The sequence below is a fragment of the Vigna unguiculata genome, chromosome 11 (assembly GCF_004118075.2).
Source record: "Vigna unguiculata cultivar IT97K-499-35 chromosome 11, ASM411807v1, whole genome shotgun sequence".
NCBI classification, from domain to species: domain Eukaryota; kingdom Viridiplantae; phylum Streptophyta; class Magnoliopsida; order Fabales; family Fabaceae; genus Vigna; species Vigna unguiculata.
In genome coordinates this window covers 8,909,388-8,931,634 of record NC_040289.1, presented here as the reverse complement: position 1 = coordinate 8,931,634, position 22,247 = coordinate 8,909,388, and the positions used below count along the sequence as shown (strand labels likewise).

Below are 22,247 nucleotides of genomic sequence, written 5' to 3'. Positions count from 1 at the left end.
AAACTTACTTCTGTAGAGATTTTATAGGCAATTATTGCTGCAAAAACTTTTACAACAGTTAAATATTAACAATGTATCCTTAAATGGTGAGGTATTTAAAAAAGTATATGAATACTGCCTTTTAATGATGTTGCAATTAATATATCTCATGAAACTGAACGCTTAATTGAAATACAATATGCTATATTAAAATGCCAGCATTAGTGTAATAATTTTATTTATTTGTAGGTTCACAAATGCTTTTACAATTTTCTTGCATGCCTTTGACAGAAAGACTTTATCCTTTTCATACCCTCTCCAAGGGCACATGGATCAGCTGCAAAGGTAATACGAAGCCAATCTTTTAGCCCAACTGCAGTTCCTGCAAAGAATTCAAGCTTTTCTTTGTTACAAAATTCATTTTTCAAAGTTTGTTCAGAGTCATACCAAAATGAAAGTTAATTTTCACCTTATAAACTGGTTCTGTGAGAATGAATTAAACTGAAACTCACTTCCTATTAAACTTTGAAATTTGAAGCCTTTCAATACTAAATTTATTTTTCTGTATAAATGAATTGACTCCAAAATAGGAGATGCAAGATTTGCAAGAGTACCTGGAAGAATGATTACAGATTCCTCCTTTGCAAGTTTGAAACAGAAGTCTATATCATCACTTATATCTTCTAGGAGTGAAAGGTTTAGTTTCACCTGCATTTTATTCAAGAACACATAATAAATGAGTTCCACTGTTCAGACATTTATTCTCTTCCCAAAGAACCATAAATTGATAAAAATCCTCAGTTTCTCACCATCATAGCCATGGACCCTTCTGGTCTGTAAGGGCAAACAATGCATGGAATATCCTTTATCTCTGTACAACATATATCTGCAGTATGCCTCAAATTGTCAATGGTTTTATTGAAGAAAATCTCTTCAGTATTTGCAATTATCTGAGGTACAGCTGCCTGTAAAACCAGAAACGTCAAGAAATAAGTAACAGATGAATGCATGGCATGCAAGAAAACTCTGCTTAACCAAGAAATTCTGATGAAATGCTGACATATATCAGTAGCACCAAACCAAATCACTTGAATTTGATCAGCTAACATAGCTAGCAGCCACCAGTGAATACTAGTCTAGTCTTTCATCAGTTAAAACATGTCTCTGCAACAATGGTTCAGTCTAGAAATAAATCTAGAGCAGAATGGACATTTATTTTTTCATATTTTCAATTTAAGCTATGAAAATTTTGAGTTTAAACTTCATTTTCCTTTCATCGTTTTATATTTTTTACTTTTGCATTTCAGGTGGTAGTATCAAAGCTTTAAATGTGATAGAGTTCCCTTGATTTGAACATTGCTGTTAGCCAAACCATAGAAGCCATGCATCCATTTATGTATTGAAAATGAAAATAAGTGTGCAAGAGAAAACTTTAAAACCTGGATGAAAGTGGGTGGGCCTCCCAGAAGATCAAAATACTTTTTAATACGCTCAACTACCTGCATAGGAAACATATGGTTTAGGAAATCACATAAGGATAGTTGAATAATGTTGAGTTCGAATTAGCAATAACAAGAAAACACAAGAATAGGAATAGAAGGAAGCAACTTTTATTTACCGGAAGGTTCTAGAAACAAAGTATGTCTGCAAACAGAGTGTATCTACCATACATATAAAGCTTTATATCAAGATAGTTAAGCCTAAAACATCAATTAATATATGCATTAGATGGTCTATGTAAACTTAACATTACTAGAAACTCTTAGTAGACAACCTTTTGTGCTCTTCACCAAACCCATGATTTAAGAATCAATCATCACAATTCTCCACCTTGACTCCAAATCATGGAAGACCTTCATCATCACTTTCTTTTATCCTCAAATAAAAAAATAATCCGCTCCAGACATTATTTAAATCTCGATCTTGGCAAAATATTTATAAACACATCCACAGGGTTCCCTCCCAAGACTACCTTCATGATCATGACCTCACCAGACTCAAATGACTTATGTCACAAAGTGCAATCGATATAATGATATGTTGGATGTATGACACTTAGAAGCTTAGGTAATTAAGAGCTTTGAATGACACCCTAAAGTTGTACCCACAAGCTTAGACTCATGCAGCCTAAACCTTTCTACCACCTTCTTCAATTTTCCTTGCTGAGATAGACAACTCTCCAACCCTATGAATCCTGCATATTTTCATCCCAAGAATTCGCCTAGTAGGACCAAAATTCTTCATTTCAAATTCTAAGCTTAATTTTTATTAGAACTCCTTTATCTCATTTTTATATTGGCTTACTATAAGGATGTTGTCTACATATAAGAGCAAAAAGAACACACACCTTTCTTCTATTTTCGAAACATAGACATATCATAACTACTCCTCTGGAATTCTATCGCGTTCAGGGAAGTCATTGAATTTTGAACCATTGTCTTAGAGTCTGTTTCAAGCCATATAGGTTTTTCTACAATAGACACAACCTTGATTGATCTTCCATAAATCCATGAGGTTGTTGCATGTATACAGTCTCTAGAAGATTCCATGCAGAAAAGTTGTCTACATGTCCAATTGTTCCAACACCAAATTGAATTTGTTAACATTTGACATCAAAATCCTTTCTGAAGAGTGTTTTACCACAAGTGAGAAGATTTATAGTCTACTTCACTTATGTAAAACTTTTCGCCACCAGTCTCAAATTAAAATTGCTTCTCCACATCTAGTATTTCCTCCTTCTTCATGAATACCCGCTTACATCCTACCACCTTTTGATTCCTAGGTAGATTAACATGCGTCCATGTATGGTTCTTCTTCAGAGGTTCATTCTCCTCCTCCATGGCAACCTTCCATTGTTGAACTTTTAAACCTTTTATAGCCGTTTTGAAGCTTCTAGGCTTTGAACATTCTATCCTTTTAGTTATAGTCAAAGGATAACGAATAAAATATGCATATCTAAATCTCATTGTGGGTTTGATTATCCTTTTCTCCCTATCACGCGTCAATTGATAGTTGGAATCCACATCAGTACGCTCAAACCTTCTTAAGTAAGAGGAAGAAGGGTGGTTTTCATCGTGTGATGCTTCATCGTCTGACCCCTTTAGACAATATAATCCATCACTAGAAGGCTTCACCTTAACGTGCACTTTCTCCTTGCCTTTCTTTGATCGTTGCACATCATTATCATTCAAGCCTCATCAAATGTAACGTCCCTGCTAATGAACCATTTGGCCTCCCCAGGTTCCAACCATCTATAGCTTGTACCCCTTCACTCCTATATCCAATGAAGATACACTTTTCTCAACCCATGCTTCCAATTTTGTCTTTTTTGGACACATGTTTACCAATCTCAAATTTCGATCTATGAGACTTTCCAAGTGCGAGTGATCACAAACTCCAACTCCTTCAAGCAGGTTTTGCTTGCCCAGCTCACTCAAACCCCTCTCACTGATGTCCCAACCTTCGGTGCCAGAACTTTGGCTTATATTGCATCGTCTAACAAGCCATAGATGCACGTGTGATCACTATTGAACTGTCTAATATGTAAAGGTTGTTCTTTTTCACCCCAATAGACACTCCTTTTAGAATCTTTATCATACTTTGTTCAATCTTGGTTGCCAAACCCATAAGATCAAACATGTTGATTGAAAAAATATTTTTCTGGAACATACCTTACTTCTTGCAACAGCATCTCCCTGCAATATCTTTAACTTGATTGACCACATGCATTGCACCTCCTTACAGGCTTCGTTGTCCCTAGAAAAATCACTCCTCCTTTTTTCAGTTTCATGGTCCTAAAGAGCTCCTTCATAGGACACATGTGATAAAGTCATCTTGAGTCCATGACTTAGAGCCTCTATGTTTCTGACACAAACAATACCAACATCCCAACCCAACAAACTCGTAGCTATTAGATCATACCCTTCTCGTACGTCTGTTTTATCCACCCTATTATTAGATGAATACTTTCTTGGCTTCTTCCATTTCCACTCTTTCTTCTTCTTACTCATTGATTTTGGGACATTTAAACTCTTCTTCTTCCTACACATAACATTACTAGACGCTCCCATAATAGACGGTCAAACACAATTTGAAAGTCAATTATCACAAATATATGATGAACAATGGTGAATTTAGAAGTAGAAGCATTTCTTTTTTAGTTTTGAAAATGTTTATATTAAGTAATAGTCAAGTTGTGCTCTATGGCCCGGTCAGTGGCCAAGACAACAGGAACGAATCGTGGAGATTTCGAATAAGGTTTCCACAGATGTTATCGAGTACCCCGACAACATTTCACTCAGTTTTTTAGTGTCGTCAGCTCAATTAAGATGGACCTCCCCAGTTGACTTCTGTTGGACTGTCCATAGGATTTTATCATGACCTTTTATACAAGTCATGTGACCTGGCCGGTTGGTCCTCACTAACCGGGCGGGACATCTCCAGTTAACGTTAGTTGAACTGATCATAAGATTCATTATAGTCCTTTATACAAATTATGTGATTAGAGCGGTCCATCCTCATTTACAGAATGAGGTCTGAAAACCAACTAATTGTCTAATTGACGTAAACATATTAGTAATCGGGACTAAGAATGATTGGACCATGATTAGGCCAACCCTAATTACGAGCCCATGAGAAAAACTATAAATATAGGTCAAAGATATGGTTGTTGAAACTTTTGTCTGACATTAATTATAATCTTTACTACTTTGACCGATCGATCTTGTGCTGACTTTAAAATCGGAGTACCTTTAACGGGTACCCCAATCATTTGACAATTAGGAGCAATGGACGGAGAGCAAGATAGGAGATTTAAAAGATTTGAAAATTGTTTAAGTGGATAGGAGATTTAAAAGATTTGAAAATCGTTTAAGTGGACGTTGGACCCACACCCGAAACACAAGTATTGAAACTTCAATGTAGATTAGTACTAAAGAACGAAGCAATAAAAAAGGAAATAATTAACGGTAGTTCAACATGTATAAAATAAAGCACTACAGAGATCATCAACAAACATACTGAAAAAATGTTCATTTCCATCCCTAAGACCATTAATCACATATCGGTTATAAGATGAGTTAAAGATCTTCTCACATTAACTAATGTATTTGTTTCTAATTGAGGTGTGATTATTCAAGTAGCATGGCATCAATGATCCAAGACTCATCAAAAGATTAAAAGGTGAGCCAAGACACGAACCTTTGGTTCTCTAAAAGTGCCAGATGGATCATTTGTTACGAACCAACCAAGCCTCCATCCAGGAACTATCCATCTCTTAGACAGTGAGCCAAGAGTGAGAACAGGAACAACGGAGCCAAACACTCCCATTGGCACAAATGGCTTTGCCCCAAATGCAAGATGGCCATATACTTCATCAGAAATCACAATTGTTCCAACCCGTTTTGCAGTTTCAGCAATCTTAGTCCAATACACAAACAATTCAACAACTCCAGTTAATACTGTTAACTTTCAGAAACATAATCTCAAAAGAAACCTATTATGTTAGGCAACTAAGAAAGAACAAACCTTTTCCAAATGATGGTAACTGTACACATTCCCACAAGGATTCCCAGGGTTTATGATCACCAATCCAACCGTGTTCTGATCAGCAAGAGCTTCAACAGCATCTAGATCAACCTCCCAACCTTTCTCTGGAAGCAGATCGTAATGCCTCACTTCAACCCCTCTAAATGCAGTACTGAGTTCATAGATTGGGAAGCCTGGTCTTGGAAGCAAGATGTTTGCACCTGGGCGAGCAAGCATCGCCACTGAAACATCAATGGCTTGAGTGCATCCACATGTGATGAAAACATCATCACTTGATAACTTGTAAGGAAGGTCACGAGATAGATATTCAGCAATTGCTCTGTCACCATCAAGAAAGTAACTTTAGATGGTATTCAATTTTAGAATAAGGTAGTATAAATATAGATAGACGAAACAACATAAACAACCACATGACTTTGTTTCTTAGTTACTTACAGAACTTCATATGAACTGCAGAAAAAAAAAATGCATTGAAGAAAAATTGTTGGGCAGTTTAAAGTTCAGTGACAACCAAAAGAACACGTTTAGTACAATGAAACCATGTTTGTTGAATGAAACTGATCCTGGTCTAATTGAACTCGCTATTTACCAGCAGAAAAAATGTTGAAAAAATAGTTTCAGATATTGAATATGATAAACATGGAAAAAAAAAAGGGACAAAATCTGAAAAAAGCTAATGGCCTCTAGTGTAATAATAGTACCCAAAAAACGATTTTACCGAACCACATGACCAAATGCAAAATCATAAAGAAAACGCCAAGAACAAATGCCATACAATTTCACACTGGACAGAATTTCATGCAAACCTGAGAACAGTGAGCCAAAGTCAGAACCTACCAAAACGATCATCAATATCGACATAGCATAAAAATAGTAATTCTCTAAAAGTGGACTAATTAAAAAGGAAAATGTTATGCCTAAACACTTTTAGAAAAAGAAAATCAAAGAAATAAAATAAACCTTCTCATGAAGTAAAATTAGTTTTTGTGCATAAGTTTTTATTTTTAACTTATATATAATATGAAAATTTGGATTCTCCACTTGTTATTGTGTCGCTGCTCCTTAAAATACACAGAAATATCAGTACAGAAACGCTCCAAGACCAAAAACTCAGTGGAGATGAAGAAACTCATTATGAAGAAGTCTGTCTCTAGAATAAATTTGGGACAGGCAAATTAAGATTCTCAAAACAACAAAATCAAGGCTAAACAACAATTTTGAAAGACTCAATACAGTTGCGTAAAAGTTTTGGATAACCAAATTGAGCATTCTCTCAAACATGAACAGGGCTAGAGTGAAAATTTTGAAATCCCAAAAGAGAGAGGCAAAAAAACATAGACATTACATTCTAGCTTGGGGAAGACCAGCAGTGGGAGCATAGCCATGAAACTTGTGAGAGTGAAGAGAGTCAGCAACAGCTTCTTCAACAACCTTAGGTGTGTGGAATAATGTGGTGAGAGTTGGGTCACCCATACCCAGAGAAATAACTCTCTTGTTTCCACCATCCAAATTGACATCAATGTTTTCCATTATAAGGCTGAGAATGCCCTTAATGGTGATGGTGGAAGTTGCTCTGGTTTCATTCTGGTGATGGATGACGTTGCTGCTGTTGTTGTTCATAGCCACAGCCCCAGTTTCCATGCTCTGAAGCCTCTGCCTAATTCGGATTTGTGAAGGCCCAGTGGAGAATTCTGAGTTTGGTTTCGCCCCACACCACACGTTATGTTGTTTCTGCGCATGGAAACAAAGTTTTTGGCGGTTTATATAGTTGCGTGACTGTCTATGAACCACCTTGTTACGTGTCAAAATATACCTTAATGGTTTTGTCTCACAAATTATGTGGAAGAAACCTAATCATCTTGGCTAACACGTGAACCTGACATTTCATATTTATTTACTCTTTAATTTTTAATATGATCATACATACTAAAAATAATTTTTATTAAAAATTGAATTTTAAATCCAAAGAAATTTTATTAAATTAATTTATAATATAAAATTTGGATATTCATCTTAAATTTAATTGATATAGGATTTTTAGTACCTATTTCACATTCGTACATATATATTGTAAGTGTAAGACTAGATAATAATAATTTAATAAGAAATAACATGATAGATTTAGTAATCTACAAATTTTATTAAGATAATTTTCGAATAACTCTCATAATATATTAAAAAATGAATTTACAGTTAAGTTAATCCTATAAAACGGAATTATATAATGAGATTTGTATTTTATATATTATAAATTTATCAACCTACTAAAAAATAATTTATTTATAATTTTTCATTTTATAATTATGAATGTGTTATATGATGCTATTCTTGTTATGGAGATTTGTATGGAAAATAGTTTTTTTTTTCTTCTAAAATTAGGTTGGGATGTAATTTTCTGGAGTGTGTGAGGCTTTTTAGAATTTCTCCATTATGTGTTGACATTTAAATTTTTATTGAAATAAAATAAGAAAGGTTTGCTTTATTTTGAATTTAAGGTGTCTAGTAATAGGTATATTGATATCCTTGTTAGTACTAAGTTTGCTAATAAATTAGATTTTCTTTTTTAAGTTTCATATTTAACCCCTATTGCAAGGTTGAATGTTTTTGGACGAGTTGTGTTATCTTTTAGCATAGGTTTGATTTAGCATAGGTTTCATTTGACCTACCTATGCCAGTTAGGTTTTCTCTTTTTCTTTCTTTATATATGTGCATATCACAAATGATGGTTGAAGTTTTGGGATATCAACTTGATGGGGAAGTCACACACATGGTTTTGAAAAATTGAATCTTAATTATTTTTGTTTTTATGTTAACTTAGAGGAAGATACCTCTTTGGTCATGTTTCATTATTGTCTACCTTATTTTTGTTAATCTCATTCATGTTTTCACTTTTTTAAAAAAATGATGTTTCTTTTTTAACAAAAACTACTTATCAAAAATATATTTCTCTTACGCTTTTTTTTTTATTAAGAAAAATAAAGAAGTGTTTAGGTTTCGTGAATTTTTTTTAATTTTGAGTTTGATCCTTAAGAAAATACGATAAATACTATTCTTAGTCTTTAAATGTGTCAATAGGTGTCGATTAAGCCTCTAAAAGAACAATTTTTTTCATTTAATATCTGAAAGAGTGTACATGTATGTGACAATTACATTCTTTGATTAAGTTTCATAAGATCCTTTTTATGTTAAACTTAATGATCAAATTAATACTATATTGTATTCTTAAAATTAATTTGACATTAAATTATAAAGTTTAGAAACCAAATTGTCACTTAGCTACATAACGTAATAATCATATCTTAGCATATTCGGCAACTAACACAGAATTTTAATTCTTTCCTGAATTAAATTCTCACATTTTTATACCTTCAAGAACAAAAGAGACACTTATCTAAAAATAATAATTTGAATCCCCTCAAATTGTAAAATAATTCTTAACTCTAGTTGCTGATCATGTAGGTAGTAAAGAGGCAGGTTTCATAACACGCTACCCTTTTAGGAAAATATTGGCTTTTTTTTTTCCATTAATGGGATCATAACATGTTAGAGTTTTGTAATATATATATATATATATATATATATATATATATATATATATATATATATATATATATATATATATATTTATAAAATAATGAATGTGAGTTTTTCATTAGATAGTATTAATGTCATTCCTTAAATTTTGTTGTTAGAATCGGCAAATAACATCTAAAAAGAATGCATTGTATTAGTAGATATCAATTCATTAACTTTAAATGACGATAATGTTGATTTAATAGAAGTGACCATATTAAATTTTAAAAAAATATATATAAATCGCATTGAGTAAAAACAAATAGAAACATACTTAATCATTACTATAAATATATAGATAAAAATGCTATTAAACTTATATATAATATAATATAATTTGACGGATCTTGTTAATATTTTTTAAAGATTGAAATAATATTTTTAAACTAAATATAATTTTAATGTTTAATCTTCCTAAAGTAAATGAAGGTAACGTGAATGAAATTTTATTCCTCTCACGTGTGTTGTTACATCATCACACCTTTGTTCATAAATGAAAGATAAAAAAAAAAGTAAACATTTTTTAATCACCAACATTGACTATTACAAAATATTTTTTTTGAAATTGAAAGTTTTGAATCCTCTAACCACGTTGAGATAACCAAGACTACTTCATTCCTATTAAGATTGGTCCTAACATATATATTATTAATTAAAAAGTTGAATTAATTTTTAATATTTTAATATTTCCTAAACAACTTCTGATTTGAGTTGGAACATTGATCACATTATCTAGAATAATTGATTAGAGGAAATTTACAATTTGATGAGTGAAAGACTTTCTAAATATTTCAATATTCAAAAGGATAACATAAACAATTATACCATATGGATTGAATTTTAAATTCAATTTAATTATTTTTCGAGATTATTGCTCTTTTGTTACACGTGAGTAACTTAAATTTGTACACAGTTCAATAATGCACAAGTAATAACTATCACACAACGCTAAATGCCAAAAACGTCACCAGCTACAACTAAATAATAAAAAAAGAAACAGATTGTGTGGCATTGCCATCCAAAAGCGGAGGCATTATTTGAGATATTTAAAAAAGAAAGCAAATTATAAAGTTTAAATAGGTTTTAATTTTTGTAAATTTTGTTTATTTTAATTTTAATTTTTTAAGGTTTTAATTTTTGTAAATTATGATTAATTTGGTTTCTTTAGATGTCGTTTAAATTGTTAACATGAGATAAACAATAATTGTCATGTGTCATTTTGTGGTTTTCTTAATTTTTTTAATTATTTTTAATTTTTCAATTTTAAAAAAGTTGTTCACATGTCAAACTAGTGTTAGGTCATGATCATTACCACATATCAGTGTCTCGTGACTTATATTTAATTCAGTCTCAACTTTCATTAATTTTGTTCAACTTAGTCATAATTTTCATTATTTTTGTTCAATTCAGTTTCAATTTTGTCCCTCTCCAAATTTACCAAATTTAATTTTTATATAAATGTTACACAAGTTTTTATTTTTATTAAAATTTAAATTTAATTAAATATTTCGTTCATTATTTTTAAACCAAACATACTTATATTCTTGGAAAGAAATTATTAGATTTATGTTTGATGTTAGTTAGACCTAAAAATTAGGTTTAGAGTTGGTTTTAAAATAAAGAAAAATTTTCCTACTAACTTTAAAAATAATAAAGAATTTTTCTTCTAATTTTAAAAATAATGAAGAACTTTCCTTCTAATTTTAAAAATAATGAACAACTTTCCTTCTAATTTAAAAATAATTAAGAATTTTTCTTATTATTTAAAAAATAATAAATAATTTTCATTCTAATTTTAAAAATAATGAAGAGTTTTTCTTCTAATTTTTAGAAATAATTAATAATTTTCCTTATCATTTAAAAAAATAATGAAGAATTTTTCTTCTAATTTTAAAAACAATGAAGAATTTTTCTTGTAGTTTTGAACTAACTTTAATCTTATTTTTTTATGTGTGGCAAAAAGCAAACATAAATCTAATAATTTCCTTTCAAAATTATAGATGGGTTTGATATAAAAATAATGAAAGAAATATTTAATATAAATGTGAATTTTAATAAAAATAAAAAATTTAGTGTAACATTTATATAAAAATTAAATTTGGTCAATTTGGAGAGAGACAAAATTGGAACTGAATTGAACAAAAATAATGAAAATTATGACTAAATTAAACAAAAATAATGAAAATTAGGACTAAATTGAATATAAGTCATTGAGACACTGACATGTGACAATGATACCAACTTGACAAGTGACACTCTGGATTGACATGTGCAATGAAATTGTCACGTGTCATAATATTGACTTGATACGTGGATAATTTTTTTAAGATTAAAAAAATTAGAAAAATAAACCACAAAGTTATACGTAACAGTTGGTGTTCACCTTTGTTAACAATTTAAACGACGTATTTAAAAATGATCAAATTGACTACAATTTACAAAAATTAGGACTTTTTTGAACATTTTAAAAAAATGAGGACCAAAGTGAATAAAATTTACGAAAATTGGAACCAATGATGTATTTAAGCCTTGCATAAAAATAAGTTATGCCTTTTCTTTTTACAAAATGCATAAGTGAGAATTTTATTTTTCTGTCTTTTTATATATATATTTTTTTTCTATATTCATACTACTTTTAGACATCGTATATTATTTTGGTATAAATATATGTTTTTCGTCCTCAAACTCTTAATGAATTTTAAAATTAGTCCATATACAAAATTATTTACATGTTATATGACACATGATGGAATTATTTGCATTGATTTAATTAAAAATTGAATTCAAAAACCTATTAACCTAACCCTAAATATATTGTTATATATGTTAATATATTGTTATATCTTGAGCTTATCTTATTTATTGTCATACCAACTCGGAGATTAAGTTTTTGATGAAGTTCACAATGATGATAACTTACAAATCGGTCTCAATCATGACAACCACAAAATACTAAATGCCCTAAAAACACGGATAAACCAATAAAAGATTAACCTTATACACAAGGTACAAGAAAAAACTCAGGTGAAAAATTACGAAGTACGAGTGATATTCTCAAGCAAAGTATCAAAGTCATGGTTAAGAATGTGAAATCTTTTTGAGAATTTCTATGAGAAAATTTGTAAAAGGGTTTGAGAAAAACTCTAGTTAGGAAAGACAAGGTTCTTAAGTTTGTCTATTGTGACTCCCTTCTCTTTCCTAGTAGTCTACTTAGTTAACCTTCAACAATATTTTGCTCTCAAAAACTATTATGCACCGCATAGCTAGCGATTTGGGTGGTACCAGTGTCAACTTACACCATCCTTCATTAAAAGCCCAAAGCTTCACCAAATTCATCTTAAGAGGAAAAGGGAATTACCTGCTACTAGTGCTTGACAAGACAACACTTTGACAAAGAACACAACAAGGAGGATCACTACTTGATCTAAACTTCAAACATGAAATACGAGAAGAGTCTCGAATATGAAAAAAGGTATCAAAAAAAGAGTTGCACGACAATACAACATACGGGTAAAAGAACGAGCTTAAGCTCGGAGAAGTGAGAAGAGATAATGAGCAAAGACAATGAGCAATACATTTGACTAGAGTACATAGGGAGGACTAGGAAGAGTTCAATCTAGATTCTCGGTCAAAAATTAAAGACCCAGCCTAAGCACTAAAAGTTTGTACTCATAATTCAAATTAGGAAGCATGATAATGTTAGCCACATAAGAAATTTTTTTTTCAAACGAGAAATAAAATTTGACAATTATTAGATAGATGATCAACAATTATACTCTGTAAGTCAAAATTGGATTATTCCATTGGTAATTGTTTGAAGGACAAGTTCAAACCACAAAAATCTGGGAACTCAGCATATATAAACAAGAAATCAGCTAAGGTAGATTTTATACGAGAAGTACGGGATGAGGCTCATGGAATCATAAATACCATAAATAACACATTGCCGAGCTGGATATAAAATGGGATGAGGCCCGTGGCATCATAAATACTTCAAACATTTAACTTTTACTTTATTGTTTTGTAGTATATTGATGCAAATAAGTGCGTATTGATGCAAATAAGTGCGTATTGTTTTAAGGAGACACCACGTACACTTTATGTTTCATGAATAATGTTTGAATATGCGACTACTCAGTAAATTTGAGCCCAATGTATGAATATACGACTACTTGGTAAATCTGAGCCCAGCGTCCGAACTTGCGACTTCTCGATAAATTCATGCCCAATGTATGAATATGTGATTACTTAGTAAATTCGAGTCTAGTGTCTGAATATGTGAGTACTCGATAAATTTGAGCATGTGCGTCAAAATATGTGACTACTCAGTAAATCTGAGCATGAATGTCCAATCATGGACCTACATGGAAAATACTCCAAGTATCTTATGAGTGTACGACCATGGACCCACTTAGAAAACACTACAAGTACCTTATGAGTGTCTGATTATGGACTTACTCTAAAAAACTATAAATTAAGTGTCTTAAAACATGACAATATAAGTGCCCAAGTATAACCCGACCTTGAGCTAAAAGCAACATATAAATCGTCCAAGAGCTAAAAGTAGCATATAAAACCAATAACAAAGAGCTAAAAATAACAAAATTTTTCATTTCATAACTTGGTCGACCTGCAAAAGTTATTAACTTTTGAGCTCAAGGGGCTTATGTAGATACCCGACCCAAAACATATTATTGTTAGACTCAAAACGGTATAATAAGCATGAGATTCAAGTATGAGATTTATATGAAATATTAACAACCCTAAAATTAGGGAAAGATGATATTTATGATAATATAAACACAGTCCAAGTTATAATAAACAAAATCCAATTATTATATATGTTAATCTGTTGTTATATCTTGAGCTTATATTATTTGTTGTCATACTAACAAGCCATGTAAGCTTATAAATACGCCCTATCACATGGAGTAATATAACTAATACACATTGTATATTCAAATATCTTATACTGACTTGAGTGTTAGAGTCATTCCAAGTGAACTTCCCCTTTTCAGTGATCAAGAGCTCAAATACATGTCGGCATCAGGCTCCTTCCACCTCTGATCAATCCAGAAAAATTATGGTAAGAACATACTAATGATACCATTAATAAGTTAGTTTAAGTGAAAATTATTTAAACTTTTTAATATTTTGAATTTAAATAATATAAATTTTAAAAAATAATTAAAAGAGGAAGAATTTATTAAAATACCAACAACATTCTTCAAATTTAAGTCATATCACAACTGCATCCAACCAACAACATAAGTAAAAAAAAAACATTAAATTGAAAAATTAAAATCCGTTTCTGTTCCAAACTTTGATATATTTTGGTCTCCAAACTTAAAAAATGAATGAGTATAGTCATTTTATAATCCAATTGCGCTAACTTCTTTTTAGGTGTTAAATGGTGTTCAAGGCTGACATTTGAGTTGTTTACACAATTTATCATATTCTAACTCAAATGCCAACATAGAACAATGTTTAACAAGTAAAGAAAAGTTAACGTCGTTGGGTTAAAATGATTATATCCATTTATTTTTAAAGTTTTAGGGCCAAAATATATCAAAATTTAGAATAAAGACGAATTCTAATTTTGTGTCTAAATTTAAGAACTAAAACATATTTAACCTTAAAAAAATATAAATCAGAGCACTATAATTCTAATTATAACGTTGATTTATAGTTTTATTTTAAACTACGAATGAAATTTTATTAAAAAAAATATTAATAAAACAAAATTTATCAATAAATTTTACTGATGAATTTTAAAATTTTAATCGCCAATGAAAAAAGTTATTTATAACGAATTGGTTGATAATTTAGAATATTTATTATTGTAAGTAAAATAGACATTAAATTTTATGCTTTACTCTTTAATCATCTTGTAGTAAAATATGTTAGTAAGTTAATTAATAATTAAATTTTTTAAAAATTCGTCAATAATAATTTCTTTTAAATTCATCGATAATTTAATATTTTAAAAATTTATCACTAAAATCATAAATTTTTAAAATTTCCTGAATAAATAAATTTATTAATAAACATTTTATCTACAACTTTTTGATCATCAATAATTTTAACTTATGGACATATTTTTGCGATTATAATACATTTTGTTCATCAATAGAATAAGTTTTCTAATATACTCTTGATTTTCTTATTTATCCTTGTTTAATCTTTCTCAATAACTTAGAATATGTAGAGATTTGTTAGTTTGGATGTACATAGCATGTCGTAGATTAGATGGAAAAGGAAATATTAATATTTCTTTCTTTGGACCAAAAGGTTGAATTAGTTGAAATCCACGTAAATTGGTTCCAATATGAACAAGGACAAAAAGGTTACTTAATAACGTATTCTCTGCACTAAAACTAAGCTTATCGTTATCGTATCCCTAAACAAAAAATACACGTTTCATTATAAAAATATTTACGATATATAATAAGCACATGCAGATTAAATATTCAAATATTGTTCCGTAGGACTTCTAGGTACAGGTACCGGATATATTTATATATATTCACTTTTACATTCTTTCAAAATATTAACTAAATAATTTTTTATAAAAAATTGCAGTAAAATATATGATATTAATAGTTATAAATAAATGAAATTTCATAATAATTACAGTATTTATTATTTTTATTTTGAAAAATGTTGAAAAGAGAAATACTTCAAAGATTTTAATACACTTGATAGATATCAAATGAGTTGAATATTAAAAGAGAGAATAGAAAATTATGTAATTAAAAAATAGTTATTTAATGAAACGGAATTGAGAAGAAAACAACAGATAAGTTTTTGTTTTGTTTGTTACTTAAAGAAACAAGTTCAACGGATGAGAATTCAAAATTGATGATTATACTTTTCCACGTAACAAAAAAAAGAAAAAAAAAACAAATAAGACCAATGTATCTTATAAAGTATTTAATTTGAATTACGTTTCATGAATACCATATATCATTTAAAGAAAACCGTGTATAAGAAAAATAAATGTAACCTACGATGAACCTTGGGTCTTGTATCCGTGTCTGTCTGATACCGATAGTATATGATACTTTATTGATACTTATTGATGAAGTATGTATTTATGAAGTCGTAGTACACTACAAACAAATCTTTGAATATGACAAGTTTTAGTTACACAAAATAATTAGTCATTATATAGTAAACAATTTTTGTACTAATTTAAAAACTAAAATTATTGTCAATAGTTTCAAGAAATTATAATTGGTCTCTAAATTGATAATTAAAATAGTTATTATTATAAATTAGTTTCTAAATTGGTCACTAACATTAGCTACCAAAGTTTTAACTACCAAAATAATTGGTTTCTAAATTAGTCATTAACATTAACCATAAAAGTTTTGGCTACCAAAATAATTAGTCTCTAAGTAGGGAATTGGTCTCTAACATATTTTTAATTACTAAAATTGGTCATCTTTTAAGAGTTTTCTTGTAGTAGTACTTTTATGATGACAATAATTTATATTTTTATGTTGACAACTTTCGTACATATAGTTTTAATTTGAATTCATACAATAACAATTATATATTTATTATGTTTTTAATAATTATTATACACTTTTCAATATTCATATATATCATCCATCATGTATCGTATCCTATTATTTAAAAAAATAAACGTATTGACATATCAGATACATGTCATATCCGATACACGTATTGTATTCGTGCATCATAGAATGTAACTGATACTATGATGAAGAGAAAGAAAGTATATTGGGATCTCGATGCATTTAACAAATATTGAATGAGTAAAATAATCGGAAGAGAGAATAAAGAATTATGTAAAAGAATCAAATTAAAAGTTTATTACTTTACTTAAAAAATTAAAAGCATTTTAATATGTACATTGTAATATACTTAATAGTCTTATTTTTTAAGAAATTAAAATTAAAGACAACTTAAACATATTTTATTCTTTCAATTTGGTGAGATCAAACGTTTATCATTAGGTTAATCCCTATAATTATTATTCAAGACATAACTCTTTTACTTTAAGTATAAGAGTCCAAACATCACAATTCGATTGTGACCTAGTTCTTTTGATCTCTAGTGACATAATTGATGTCACTTGTAATAAATTTTACAAAACAATTTATAAAAATAAATTATAATAAAACTCCAAACTCTAAAAAAGAAAAATATTTAAAATTCGATAATTAATGTAACGGAACTATGTAACTAAGTTAGGTATTTGTTTGGAGAGGGTGATTCAATACGAGTAAAAATAATTGAATAGGATTTTGTCACTTTTGTTGTGAGTTGTGAGTGTTCTGACACGGAACGTAAATAAAATTTAATACAACCTTTTAAGTTTCATAAGATAAGTTCGGTGATTCATCATATAATTCCTAAAGCTTGAAGGTGACCTGGTGGAAAGAGATAATCATATCGTGCAATTGTGCACCTAATTTTTGAACAAGATATAACTCAACTCATCCTTATCATTTAAAATTTAAAATTTGATCATATAAAGGTATTATATTAATATTAATTATGAATAAAGTTGTGGGATAGGGATGGATGTGAGAGAATTATCCTTCCTTTCTTTTTCTGCCTTTATAACTTTTTTATTCTTAATTTATAATTATTAAGAAAATTATATGATAAAGTAAACCAGAATACAGTAATTAACAGTAAATTTCCTTTACGTGACGAGTTTAAAGTGTATGTACAGTTAACATAAAAATAATTATAAATTATTATTGATATACATTATAAAAGATTTTTATATATAACTAATAATTGTAGTTGAATGACAAAAACCAAATATCTATTTAGTTCTTTTGTTTTACCTCTTAAAAATAAAGATAAATAGTAAAGATTTCTATCTAGTTCTCTTGTTTTACCTTTTAAAAATAAAGATAAATAGTAAATAATAGTATTGGTTTTTCAAAATGACCCTCAATTATTTTATTAATTAAAATACTAATTATAGATAAAAAATTTTATAATCGAGTTTTATTTTTATAAAATTTATCACTTTTTTATAAGTCTTTTATAATTTCTTTTTTATTTTCTTTTTAGATTTTTGATCTTATCCTGCATAAAATGAGAGACCATGGTTATCCTTGAAGAGAACTCTACACATTTAATTGATTAGAGTTAAGAACATATTAAAACAACATATGAGAGCTAGAGTTCTAGGAGTAGTTTTGAAGTTAGGAGTTTTCTACTCCATCTAAAGAAAATTTTTTATCTTTATAATTGTTTTGATATTGATATGCTTGATGATTTTGAATTAGTTTCATTGAATGTTAACTGGCTTGTTGTGAGTGGTATATTATTTGACGAAAAATCTTTGGTTGTTGGAGTTAGTGTGTAATACCCTAGGTGGATATTACTTGATAAAATAATTTTAAGAAAATATAGAATTCAAATAGTGCATAAGGTTCCCAAGTGCGGAAAAAATTTAAAATTTATATCGCGTGAAATAGAAATACACTTCAAAGGCTTTATTACAATCCATAATTCAAAAGCCAAATAAAGGAAAATTACAAAACGTTTGTAAATAAGACATAAAGTAAATTCCCATTGCTGGTCTCGCTCCTCTGCTATGCATCACCATCTTCACTTGGATTCACATATGCTCCCGTGTGACAAGTCACACGATCCTCGCCAAACACAAACCAAACAGGAAGGGTGAGCTGAAATAAACAATCATACATACATAATAAATAAAGAGAAAATCACCCACTCAAAGGATCTTAGCCATTTTCTTCTTCATATATTCATTTGTACCATTCCTCCCCATTCTCATAACCATAGAAGGATACTCACCCAACTTTGGTCTTAGGGATTATCATGCTTTCACGAACTTATCCGCTCGTAGTCTAACTCTACAAACCTCCCCACTTATAATCTCACCCTACGAATCTCCTCACTAGTAGTCCAACATGCGTGAACACTTATTATGAACCTCTCCGTTCATAACAGCCTCAGGTGTGAAATTATGATTTTTGTATTAGAATTGTAATTTTTTTTACTATACTAAAAATAAAATATTTACATACTTCTACTACACCAATTATTTTTCAAAAATCAATTATATAGTTATAATTTATGCTCTTTTAATGAGATAATTACAAAAATGAGCGTCTGTACTTTTAATTTAGAGATTATTATTTTAGATTCAAGACAATCAAATTTTATTAAGTAAAGGTGAGACTTGTAGAAACAGGCCCAGGTTCACACTCGAGCTTTGGCTCAGGCGGAGAGCTCTCGTTTTGAGCGAGGTACTACCTCACTCAGGCGAGAGGGGCTAGCCTTAGCGAGAACGCGTGAAGGTTTGAGGCATGTCGCTGCAGTTGTGGCCCAGGCGAGGGACCTCACCTTTGAGCAAGGGGTGGCCTCGCTCAAGCGAGGAGGGCTCTCCTAAGCGAGAAAGTGCAGAGAGCCAATGTTCCTGTTTGTCGAGCTCTCGCCTAGGCGAAAGGAGCTCGCCTGAACGAGAGACCTTCTCGCCTGAGCGAGACCTTTCTACTTGAGCGAGGAGCTGGGCAGAATGCGTTCTGTCCTATTTAATTCTCTGCTCTTGGATGAATGTCATATGTTTAGTTAGATTACTGTATTAAAGCATGTTTTGAGTGATGTTGCATGTATGGAATGGTTCATGGGATGAATATGATGAGTTTTGTATGATTTTGGCATGGAATATGAATGAAGGTTGGTTATAAGTGTTGGCATGAGTTTGGTATGCATGACAAGTACACTCTTGGTTGGTGAAACATGATTTGTATGTGGTTAGGGCGTAATTCCACGATAGTTTCGTGGTGGTGCCTCATTGGTTAGGGCGTAATTCCATGAGCCTCTGGGTGAGACCTCATGGTGGTGCCTCAGTTGATCGGGACGTAATTCCATAACCCTTGTTAGTGGGAGTTCATGGTGGTGCCCCATCTATATAATTTAGTAAGGTTTCAAGGTAAGGTTGCATCTTGACACTCTAAAGAGTCAGATAGTCTCACATAGAGTGTACTGACTCTAGTGGTGAGAGTAGCAGGAGGTCTGAAACTCATTAAGGGCTAACCTTGTCTGTGGGGGATGAAAGATTGTCACACTTAGCTCGGTAGAGTAGGGAAGTCCACCACAAGTGCAAGTATCCGCTAAATCCGACTAATTATATGTATCCGGATGAGTCGTGTCTGAATCTTAGTGTATTGTTTGAAAAGTCATAACATGATTGGTTGCAATATGCATCTTGGACTGTGAAATTGTATGTAACTGTATGATAAACTGATTTCTACTCTAACTTACCCTTTTGTTTGTTGTATGTTCTATTGAGTGATTTTCTCTTTTTGCAATGATCATCAACTTGTTGATGTGAGTAGATGTGAGAACTCCCCGTGATCATACAACTGTAAGGAGTAACATCTTTACTCCAGGACTTTGTTTTTATTACTATTAAAATAATATTTCATTTAATTATATTATATTTTAATTATATTATATTTTAATTAGGACGTTACACACATACAAATAAAAATAATAAAATATATAAAATAATATATGCGTATTAAAATATATGTGTGTGTGAGTTGGGGTTCTACTATACACATACGTAATATATAGTATATAAAATTAATCAACCTTTATATAATAAGTTTATTTATTTTTAGTTTTAACAAATGAGCTATTAACACGCTTATACGATTTTTTTATGTGAACAATTTAAATAATGTGGCAATTATTTATTTGATATTTTTTTTATATGATATTTTTTGATAACATTTATTTAGTGCATTTTTTATGATTTTTTTCTTAGTATATTAGCTAAATTTAACTAATTTTGATGTATCATGTTTTTACTTATTAATGTTTTAATGTGTTTTTTTAATTAAAGTCATTAAGTGATAATATACTATTAAATTAATAATATTTTATTATATTCAATCTCAACTAGTTTTTTTAAAGAGTTTTTTTATCTAGACATTATATGGTAAAATATTTACTAAATAAAAAAATCTAGTAACTAAACAATATTATAAATACTTTTTAAGTTCATCCTTTTAGTTTTAATACTCAAAAAACAATAAGCGCATAAATGACAAGAAACTAAATTATTAATCTTTAAAATGATAAAATTATTCAAATTGAATTAGAAATTAATTTTTAATTTTTAATATCATATACTAATTCTATTTATGAGTAAAAAAGCTAATTTAGTTATTATATAAACATTAATTTAATATCTGAATATATAGAATCAATTTAATTACATTACTATATAAAAAAAAATTGAGTGATCATAATATATAAATCATTACAATGTATGATATAACCATACTATGTTGAAATAAATTCAAAGATAATATTATGTATAAATTATTTAGATACGTTTTATACTCTTATATTACATAAAATACAGAATAATTTAAATATACTTTTTCTCTTAATTTTCATATTTTTTTAAAAATAAAACTATACAAAATTCTTAACTTCATAACAAATAATACTTCACATATAATAATGATCTTAAAAACATTTTTCTTAAATTTCTAGTAAAATTTTTCATAAAATTTAATCAATATATTAATCGCTAAATAAAAAATTATCATTTTTTTTTTACTTTTTTGTTTATCTACTTTTTACTTTAACTTTTAAATTTAATTCCAATAATGTTTTTAAATTTAATTCCAACAATTTAAAAATGAATGATCAATAATTAAAATTTTCTTTGTATTATAATTTAAATTATTTATAACACATCTAAAATATAAATATATTTATGATTGACTTTAATTTTAATTTAATTTTCATATATATATATATATACTGGAGTCAATTATATAAAAATTATTTTATCAAGTACAAGTACAATGTAAACAATAAAATATTTTTAATTAATCATCATATCATTAGAGATATTATATTTATGAGTCAATGTCTAGTCACAAACAAAATCTGATTCTGGAAGCCTCTCATTGACGATAAAAGAAACGAACGCGGAAGCAGAGGCTGTGTCAGAAAGTTGTTATCTCGAGAAGACCCCATAACAGATACGGACAGTTGGAAGCTTGTTAGGTTTTGGTCTTAGTGAAGAGTTCAATGCATTTCTTTGTAGTTTTTTCGTACATTTATGGTAGTTTTTTGTACACTTCAAAAATTTCAACATCCAA

At 29.4% G+C, this 22,247-nt stretch overlaps 1 protein-coding gene across 1 annotated transcript; it reads right to left on the bottom strand.

The window, feature by feature from the left end:
* Positions 1-115: 115 nt before the first annotated feature.
* On the bottom strand, positions 116-7,273 carry LOC114170080 (probable aminotransferase TAT2). Its single transcript, XM_028055561.1, has 7 exons — positions 6,872-7,273; positions 5,506-5,845; positions 5,179-5,397; positions 1,419-1,478; positions 789-944; positions 594-687; positions 116-361 (listed from the first exon to the last, which is right to left on the bottom strand). Exons 1-7 carry the CDS (start codon positions 7,165-7,167, stop codon positions 243-245), a joined length of 1,284 nt encoding a protein of 427 aa, XP_027911362.1. The 5' UTR covers positions 7,168-7,273; the 3' UTR covers positions 116-242.
* Positions 7,274-22,247: the final 14,974 nt, after the last annotated feature.